The 9,768-nt window shown below is 52.7% G+C and overlaps 1 protein-coding gene across 3 annotated transcripts in view; it reads left to right on the forward strand.

The window, feature by feature from the left end:
- The window catches only part of INCENP (inner centromere protein), a 28,713-nt gene extending 20,272 nt beyond the window's left edge, over positions 1-8,441 (forward strand). For 2 of the 3 annotated variants that reach the window (XM_029209114.1, XM_029209115.1), the window contains exons 13-18: positions 77-199; positions 1,471-1,601; positions 3,228-3,306; positions 3,488-3,595; positions 4,862-5,012; positions 6,508-8,441. In XM_029209114.1, the coding sequence (XP_029064947.1) occupies positions 77-199; positions 1,471-1,601; positions 3,228-3,306; positions 3,488-3,595; positions 4,862-5,012; positions 6,508-6,722 (807 nt within the window). In that variant the 3' untranslated portion in view covers positions 6,723-8,441. Of the gene's footprint in view, positions 1-76; positions 1,010-1,470; positions 1,602-3,227; positions 3,307-3,487; positions 3,596-4,861; positions 5,013-6,507 lie in introns of those variants that run through there. The other variant, XM_029209116.1, reaches the window with a different exon arrangement.
- The last annotated feature ends 1,327 nt before the right edge of the window (positions 8,442-9,768 follow it).

The following is a 9,768-nucleotide window of genomic DNA, read 5'->3' on the forward strand; positions in this document are numbered from 1 at the left end:
TGCGTACTGGGCCCCACCCTGTACGGCTGAGTGGCGGGGGGCTGCTCCAATGGGCGTCTGTGGGTGGGCTCCGCAGGCCAAGGAGGAGCGGCTGGCCGAGGAGAAGGCCAAGAAGAAGGCGGCGGCCAAGAAGATGGGGGAGGTGGAGGCGCGCAGGAGGCAGGAGGACGAGGCGCGGAGGCTCAGGTGGCTACAGCAGGTATGCACGCCGGGCTCACGCAGCAGGAGGACGGCACTGCCTCCGTGCCCCTGGAGCGCTGGGCTCACCCCCCTGTGTCGGGTTGATCTTGGTGGGTCTTGCTGCCTTGAGCTCACAAGGAGGTTTAACAAAGGTCATGGAGGTGGGGACGGGGACGGTGACCCGCCTTGTGTTTTCTGTAGAGGCAGCAGTTTGAGGGTTAAGTGCATGGACTCTGGAGCCAGACTTCCAATCTCAGTTCTGCCATCTATTAGCTGTGTGACCCTGGGTGGGTTATTTGACCTCTCTGTGCTTTGGTTCCTTCAGGTAGCAGTGGTATCTACTCGATAGGGTTGTTGCGAGGATTAAACGTTCTGCCTCTTAAGATTACGGGCCCACCTCTTCCTGGGAACTGTCGGTCTTATGACTCTAGGGAGCACAAATCTGGCATGAGGGGGTTATAAGACTAATGGCTAAAATTTATGGAGTATTTACATTGTGCCAGGCACTGTTCTAAGTGCGTCATGTGTATAAACTCAGCAGTCTTAGGAGGCGTGGGCGTGACTGTTGTCCCCATTTTATCAATGAGGGTAAAACCGAGGCCAGAAGGCTTCTGTGACTCGCCTCGTGTCACCCAGCTCATGAGTTTGGCTCCGTCCGGTCTGTACCCTTAACTACTAAATCTGCTGCTGCGGCAAAAGGAGTTGTCGCAAGACACTCCTCAAGCCGGCTGCAGTGGTCCTCGTGGATGGAGCCTCGTATGGGGTGTCCCTGCGCTCAGCCCCTGCTGTTCTTTTTTTAAATTTATTTATTTATATTTATTTCTTTAAATTTTGGGCTGCGTTGGGTCTTCTTGCTGCACGGGCTTTCTCTAGTTGCGGCGATTGGGGGCTACTCTTCGTTGCAGTGCACGGGCTTCTCATTGCGGTGGCTTCTCTTGTTGCGGAGCCCGGGGTCTAGGTGCACGGGCTTCAGTAGTTGTGGCACACAGCCTCAGTAGTTGTGGCGTGTGGGCTCAGTAGTTTTGCTGCACAGGCTTTAGTTGCTCCGTGCATGTGGGATCTTCCCGGACCAGGGCTCGAACCCGTGTCCCCTGCATTGGCAGACGGATTCTCAACCACTGCGCCACCAGGGAAGTCGGCCCCTGCTGTTCTTGACACGAGAGGAGCTTCTGGGAAGGACAGGCCCTCCGGCCAGCCGCTCCTCCCCCCACCCCCCCTTCCTCCCAGACCCGCTCTTGCCTCTCCAGCCCGGGCTGGCCTGCGAACCCTGACCTTGCTCTCTGGTCACAGGAGGAGGAGGAGAGGCGCCACCAGGAGCTGCTGCAGAGGAGGAGGGAGGAAGAGCAGGAGCGGCTGCGGAAGGCGGCCGAGGCCAAGAGGCTGGCGGAGCAGCGCGAGCTGGAGCGGCTGCAGGCCGAGAGGTGAGGCGTCGCGGAGGCCCGGCGCCCAGGTGACCTTGCGGCGCCTTGCCGTCACGTCAGCCGTCCTCCTGTGCACATGTGTGGCTGCCACACAGATGTAGCCGTCACCTAGAGGCAGCTCCCGCCTTCGCTCGGGAGTTTGGAAAAGAAGGACAGGCTTTCTTCCTGGCTCCAGACAAGGCGAACCCCCCGAACGTGGTGTGTTGGCTGCTGGAGATTCAAGGAGTAACGGGCAGGGTCGCTCGGGATTGTGTCTCTGTTCTGCTTCCAACCGGATGAGCTGAGTTTGTTCTTTTCTCAGCTGACATAAGGGGGATGGGGGACCGCAGGACGAGCCAGCATTTCTCAGCAGCCACTGAGGGCCTTTGGGTGGCAGAGTCAGGCCACCACGTGCTGTGATTCACTGCAGGGCCTTCGGCACCCCTGGCTCGTGCCCACCGCTCGTGCTCCTCTGGGGCTGGTGATGACTCGGGCTGCCCCCCCACCAACATTTCCCTACTGTCCCGCCTCCCTCCAACTGGGGATCGTGGCAGATGAGCCCTCGCAGAGGCAGTGGTTCCACAAGCGTTTAGTTCCACAAGCATTTATCCAAGGCCAGTCCCTGTGCCAGGTTGTGCTGGGTCCTGGGGATGCCGAGGAGGATAAGCCTCCGTCACCACTGGCCAGGAGATATGTGGGATCCTATGCCTGGGTGCAGACGCAGACTCCGCCCGTGTGCGTGTAGACTCTCGGGTGGGCCCAGGCCCAGGCCTGGCTTCTCTCCTGCTTCTACCCGCTGGGAAACACCAGGCAGCACTTCCTTCCGTGCCCGTCTTTGTGGGTGGCTACAGGCCCAGTGCAGAAGGAGGTGGGTCACAACCAGGGGGCTGACTGCGTCAGGGCCATCGTGTCGTTTGGCACAAAGGGGTCCCTGGCCCTGTGGGCAGAGTCGGAGACGGGAGTCTGGGAGGGCACAGAGGGCGGCATCTGATGTAGCTTTAGAATTGGACGTGTGCCGGGCAGCGCCAGGGGCTTCAGCGGGCGGCGACCGTCATGACGTTTTGGCAGCTTGGGCGGGTACCGAGCCACACGCTTTCCACACATTTCCTTGTTTAATCCTCACCTGAAGACACCTGCAGCGTGGGTACCAGCTGCTCCACTTCCCGGAGGGGGACACAGGTCCAGAGAGGTTCCGTGACTTGTTCAGGGTCATGAGCGAGTGAGTGCAGGTGGCTCTGAGCCGTGAACGGCCCCTCCCTGCTTCGTGTCAGGCTTGGGGCCGGGTGTTGGCCTGTGGGTCAGGACGAGTGGCGGTAGCTCAGATGACCTCATTTTGTTCTCGTGGTAGCTCTGGAGGAAAGGTGTTATGTTCCCCATTGTTCAGCAGGCAAGACTGAGGCACGGAGGTCTAAGTGGTGTGGAGGTGCGGGGCCCAGTTTGGCGGGCCTCGGGGCTGAGTGCTCCCAGACCCTCGGCTGAGCGCTCCTAGCCCCTTGGGCGCGAACACAGCTGCTGGCTCTTCGCTGGCGTGACCGTCCTGCCATTCCCTCTTCTGCGGCGTGTGCCAGGGCTCTGGCTTCCCTGGCAAGGGTGGAACGGGGCCGGGCCTCGGCTTCCTACCCTGACAGGCTCTTGCTCGGTCCTCAGGGAGCTGCAGGAGAGGGAGAAGGCCCTGCGGCTACAGAAGGAGCGGCTGCAGAGGGAGCTGGAGGAGAAGAAGAAAAAGGTAAAGGGGAGCCGGGCCTGTGGCTCCCACGGGGTCTGCCCTGAGCTTTGGGCTGGGAGGCCTGGTCCAGGGGCCCTGGTGCAGGAGCCGCCCTGCCTGCCTCGCTGCGCGGCGTTGGTGGGGGGGGGAGGGGAGAACGCACACGTGGTCTGTGACATCCCGCCCTCCGCCGGGGTCCCAGGAAGAACAGCAGCGCCTGGCTGAGCAGCGGCTGCAGGAGGAGCAGGAGAAGAAAGCCAGGGAGGCCGCGGCGGCCAGCAAAAGCCTGAACGTGACCGTGGACGTGCAGGTGAGGCCCGGGCATCAGGGTGGAGAGGGCCCCCTGGCTCTCATTATTCTCTTCCCGGTAGCCGGAGGCACAGGCTGTTGTATGTATTAGGACCATAAGAAAGTGGAAGGATACAGTTGGCCCAATTGTTTTTTTACTATATTTGAAATATATCTTCTTCCTTATTCTGAAAGAAGAATTTGTTGTAAAAAAAAAAAAGAAAAAAGAAAAGAAACTAAACTTTATAAAAGGATATAAAGCAAAAGAAAGGTACCCCCAGAGGGAAAGTCTAAGTCTGGTGTATATCTTTCTATATTTTATGTGTAAATACATTTTATACACACACTTTCTCTCACACACACATATACATAGTTTTAAATGGGCACAGACTATCCATACTGTCTTAGTCTGTTCGTGCTGCTACAACAAATTACCCTAGACTGGGTGGCTTAAATGACAGACACACTGGGAAGTCCAGGGTCAAGGCGCTGGCAGATCCAGTGTCTGATGAGAGCCCTCCTCTGGTTCACAGATGGCCGTCTTCTCGCTGTGTCCCCACATGGCCAAAGGGGAGAGGGAGCTCTCTTTTCTAAGGGAACTAATCCCATTTTTGAGGGCTCTGCCCTCATGACCTGAGTACCTCCCAAAGGCCCCACCTCCAAATACCATCACATCGTGGGTTAGGATTTAACATGGGAATTTGGGGGGGAATACATTTAGTCCACAACACATACCATTTGACAGTTTGATTTTTTCTCATTTTTTTTCCTTTCATTTAATGTATCCTAGACGTCTGTCTGTTTCACCGCTTGTAAATCTCTTACTTTTGACCGCTGTGTTCCAGTTAGTGGTACCAGAAGGTCTTTAACCAGTCCCTAATGACAAGCATTTAGCCTGTTAATGCTGTTACAAACAAAATGTAATATAAGGTTTTCATTGCAACACCATTTAAGACGTTGAAAACTTGGAAGTTAGCTGAACCACATGGTTAAATTACAAATCGTGGGGTTCCCAGCGAAGTGCCCTGCTGCGGGTCACAGGACACACACTGACGCACTAACCTAGAAGGATGTTTACAACATACTTTCACATGAAAAAGGAAGACATGGAGCCATGTATATGGTGTGATTTTTTTTTTTTTTTTTTTTTTAAATTAAAAAGCGACCCCTGAACCTTTTTCTTTTTTCCCGTGAAATGAGGGGAGGTGGCCAGGGCCCCATGCTCCTCAGTGGCGGGAGGTGCCAGCCTGCAGGGCAGGCAGCTGAAGGCCTTGTTCATCTTTTCCAGTCTCCAGCTTGTACCTCGTATCAAATGACCCCACAGGGACACAGGGCGCCCCCCAAGATCAACCCAGATAACTACGGGATGGATCTGAACAGCGATGACTCCACCGATGACGAGGCCCATCCCCGGAAACCCATCCCCAACTGGGCCAGAGGTGTGCAGGGCCCGGAGCTCCCCAGGAGAGCTGGGTCCCCACTTGTGACTTCGAGCCCTGGAGGGGGTGGCTCAGCGGCTGCGGGGTTCAGGAGCCCGTTGTACCCATGGGCTGGCAGCTTGAGTTGTTGGCCGACAAGTCTGCATCGGGCCTCGGGATGCGCCTGGGAAAGGGTGGGCGCCCTGTGGCCAGCGGGCTCATCTGAGGACCAGACCTGGACGTTGGGCGCTTCCATTCTCAACAGATACATTAGATTTCAGCTGGCTGCTGGCAGGCGTGGTGCTGGGTGTTCCACCTCAGACTCTATCTGGCTGCCCCTTTGGAGTCCCGCGCAGCAGGCCACAGGGACCCAAATATGCTGCCTGGGGGTGGGAATAGAGCTAAGGGTAGTGGGGTTTCAGCAGCGCACAGAGCTGGAGCAAGGGGTTCCAGCCAGCTGGGGGAGTTGGAGATGGGGATGGGGGTACTTGAGGCCCAGCAGGATGGGACGCTGAGTTTACAGGCCTCTAAACAGGAGTGTGGGTAAGTGTGAAGGTGCCACCTCAGGCCTGGGTGGAAGGCCTGCGGGGAGTGAGCAGGGCCAGTGCATGCAGCGGCTGCCTTACAGAGTTGGCCGAGCTGGGGTCGGGGCGGGCTGCAGTCTCACTCCCTGGAGGAAGGGCCAGAACCCTGGAGGGGATCAGCGCTGTACAGAAGAGAGCTTGCTTTGTGAGTTTCACCTCATCTGAACCCCACAGTGACTGGAATCCGACTTCGTCTCCTTAACGTCCAGTCATTCCAGAGGTGGCAGCGGGCAGGGGTCAGCGTGGCCGGGGAGCCCTTGACCTTTACCAGCCTACTTAAACTCTCACTTAGTTTTCCCATCTGTGGAATTGGGGTGCTTAGAGCACCCAGCTTAGAAGGGCTATCGAGGATGAAGTGAGTTAGCGTAGGAAGGCCTGGTGCAGGGCAAGTGCCGGGCACACATTCTGCTTCCTGACCCCCCCGGGGTCCTCCTCAGCCTCGCTGGCCAGGCTCTGAGCCACCAGCAGTGTCAGCCTGCACCAGGCATCGCGGGGCTGTGGTGCTGACGAGATGAGTAGCCAAGCAAGGCAGCCGAGGATGGCATCAGATGCTTTGGCTCTGGAGCTGGACTTGTCTTCAAATCCTGGCTCTGCCAGTCTCTAGCTGTGTGCCTCTGGGCAGATCTCACCCTTGTAAACAGGGGCGGGTAGAGGGCCTGCCTCCGAGGTGGCTGTGGGGATGAGGGGGTCATGCAGTGACCTCAGCCGAGCGCCTGGCTCACGTGAGTTGCTGGAGAGCAGCTGTAGGAGCGCGCAGTGAGAGGTTATCCGTGTTTGGTTGGGGGGGGGGGCGGCGGCTGGAGGAGGGCCCTGAGAGGAGCTGATTTGACAGGAGGTGAAGGAATGCTGAGGTGGAGAGGGTGCCGAGGGCTCTTTGTGGGGGGCAGGGGGAGCCCCAGGGTAGTGACCCAGCCCTTGGTGTCCTCCTGCAGGCACCCAGCTTAGCCAGGCCATCATCCACCAGTACTACCACCCCCCGAACCTTCTGGAACTCTTCGGAACCATTCTGCCACTGGACTTGGAGGACATCTTCAAGAAAAGCAAGCCCCGCTACCATAAGCGCACCAGCTCCGCCGTGTGGAACTCGCCGCCCCTGCAGGGCACCAGGGTCCCTGGCAGCCTGGCCTACAGCCTGAAGAAGCACTGAGCCAGGCCCTCGGGCCTGCTCGGCAGCCTCAGCCTTCATCTGTGTCTGTATGTCTGTGTCTCTGTTGGTCTGGTGCCATCCTGCCTTGTATCCTGTCGCTGAGGGTTCGGTCAAGTGTATATAGACGTCCTCTGTGGGCTACAGGGGGAAGGCGGCTCAGGCCTGTTGGGAGGCCGAACTTGTTGGGTGTTCGGGGAAGACCCAGGGCCAGCCTTGCCTGGTCTGCTGACAGCACTCTGTAAATAGATTGTTAGAGTTCAACTGAATTTTAGCCTCTAGTGTTTCAGAGCTAGATTAATAAAGTCTGTTCCTTCATGCCTGCTGTGAGTATCATGAAGACTGCGCTTCTCTGCAGAAAGCCCCGGACCCTGGCCCCGTCTCGGGCCGCTGGATGGGCTGGAGGAATAGGACCTGCTTTTTCTCCTGGGGTGTGCGTCAAGGCCACCTGGGTCCCACCCCCAGAGATGCCGACGGAGTGGGTGATTCTGATGCCACCCTGGACAACCCTGAGAAACACTTCAGTTATTTTCATGTTGGGGCAGGTGACGCTACTTCCTGTTTTTCTGGGGAGCGCCCTGCCTGTAGAGGGGGGCTCATTCAGTGGGTAAGACCTGGAGTTGAGGTCGGGGGAATTGGGCTCTTGACACAGCTCCGCCGCTTAAGAGAGGCCCTCAGCCCCTCCACGCCTCAGGCTCCACCCACCCTTGCTGCACGGATGGTGAAAGGACTTGAGAACGTGGACGTGCTGCTGAAGCAGGAGATCTGGGTTAGGAAGGGGCCGTCTCTTGAAACTACCTCGGGACCAGTACGTGCAAGTAGTTGAGATGTTTCTCCAACAAATCCAGGCAGCTGCTAATTAAATGCTTAGTGTCCATGGAAGCTGGCCCTGCCCCATCACTGCCAACCATGTTCTAAACGTGCCACAGCTTCATCATCTCCTACTCCAGCCCCTGGGATGGGGGTTGGTGAATTTAGGCCTATGGGCCAAATCAAGTTGCAGTCCATTTTTGTAAAGTTTCATTGGAACCCGCCCAGTAGAAATGAATGCCTCTTGTCTCCGGCTGCTCTGCTGAGGGCAGAGTTAAGTAGTTACAACAGAGGACTTATGGTTCGCAAAGCTGAGAATATTTACTATGAACCTTTACAGAAGATGTTTGCTGACCCTGCTTTAGGACAAAATCAAGGCTGAATATGAGAGCTTTTTAAAATGAGTAAAGAGTGAATGCACACAACAGAATGAAATCTAGAAGATTCCACCACGCAAAGAAAAACATTTTACAGTTCATTCAAATACGGTGCGAATTTAAATTTGTTCCATATGTTCTCTGATGAGAAACTGTTGTGTTGAGTCAACTGGTGAATGTGTCTTTGCCTGAAACCACAATGTCAAAATATTACCTCTTATAAAAGCATATTTACATAGTGTGTTTGAGAAAAAAATTGTTATTCAGCCAAAAGGTAGTTACAGGTTGCACTGCGTCTTCACTAGTACTTGATATTGTCAGTGCTTCTTATTTTAGCCATCCTAATAGACGCGTAGTGAATTCTCATTGTGGTTTTAATTTGCATTTCCATAATAGCTGGTGATGGTGAACATCTGCTCACATGCTTACTTGCCATCTGTGTATCTTCTCTGGCAAAGTGTTTGTTCAACTCATTTGTTCTTTTTTTTTTTTTGGTTCCTTTTTTACTGGGCCACGATTTCTTTCTTCATGTGCCTTGTGGGGTTTTTTTTTTTTTTTTTTTTTGCCATGCCACATGGCATGTGAGATTTTAGTTCCTCAACCAGGGGACCAGGTATCAAACCCATGCCCCCCTGCAGTGGAAGCACAGTCTTAACCACTGGGCCACCAGGGAAGTCCCTCATTTGTTCATTTTTAAATTGAGTTGTTAGTTTTCTTACTGTTGTGTTTAGAATCTCTACATATTATGGGTACAAATGTGATGTCAGATACGTGCTTTGCAGTATTTTCTCCTAGTCTGCAACTTGTCTTTTCATTCACTTAACAGTATTTTTCATAGAGCAAAAATTTTAATTTTGATGAAATCCAGTTTATCAGCTTTTTTTCCTTTTTATGGATTGTGCTTTTTTGGCTTCATGTCTAAGAAATCTTTGTCTAGCCCCAGTTCTCAAAGATTTTCTCCTATATTTTCTTCTAAATAGTTTGTAGATTTATATATTACATTTAGGCTTATGATCTGTTTTGAGTTAATTTTTTTTTAATGTGAGGTTTATGTTTTTTGTTTTGGGGAGCATATAGATGGATGTCCAGTTGTTCTAGAACCATTTGTTTAAAAGACTATTCTTTTTCACTGAATTTCTTTTGTATCTTTGTCAAGAGTCAATCAGCCATATTTGTATGGGTCTATTTCCAGACTTTGTATTCTCTTTCGTTGATCTATGTGTCTGTCCTTTTACCAGTACCACATGGTCAAGATTACTGTAGCTTTTATAAGTCTTAAAAATCTGGTAGTGTGATTTCTCCATCTTTATTCTTTGCAAAATTATTTTGGCTTTTCTATCAATTTTGCCTTTCTGTATAAATTTTAGAATCAGCTTATCTATACAAAAACACTGCTGGGATTTTGATTGAAATTACATTAAATCTATATATTATAAGTTTGGGGAGAATTCACATGTTTATGCTAGCGAGTCTACTAATCCATGAACATGACATCTCTCCTCATTTATTTACATCTTTGGTTTCTTTTATCAGCATTTTGCAGTTTCAGCATGCAGATCCTGTATAAGATTTGTTAGATTTAAAGCTAAGTATTTATTTTCTTGGAACTGTTATAAATGGTATTGTCCTTCTAATTTTGGTTTCTACTTGTTCATTGCTAGTATATAGAAATGCAGTTTCTATACTTTGATGTATTGACCTTGTGATGCAACTAAAGCAGTACTTAGAGGGAAATTTACAGCACTAAAATGCCTATGTTAGAAAAACAGTGTCAAATCAATGACCCTAGCTTCCACTTTAATAAACTAGAAAAAGAAGAGCAAACAAAAATATAAACAGAATAAGGGAAATAACAAAGGTAG

This window comes from Monodon monoceros, unplaced genomic scaffold, assembly GCF_005190385.1.
Source record: "Monodon monoceros isolate NGI ecotype Baffin Bay Population unplaced genomic scaffold, NGI_Narwhal_1 Super_Scaffold_7, whole genome shotgun sequence".
NCBI lineage: Eukaryota > Metazoa > Chordata > Mammalia > Artiodactyla > Monodontidae > Monodon > Monodon monoceros.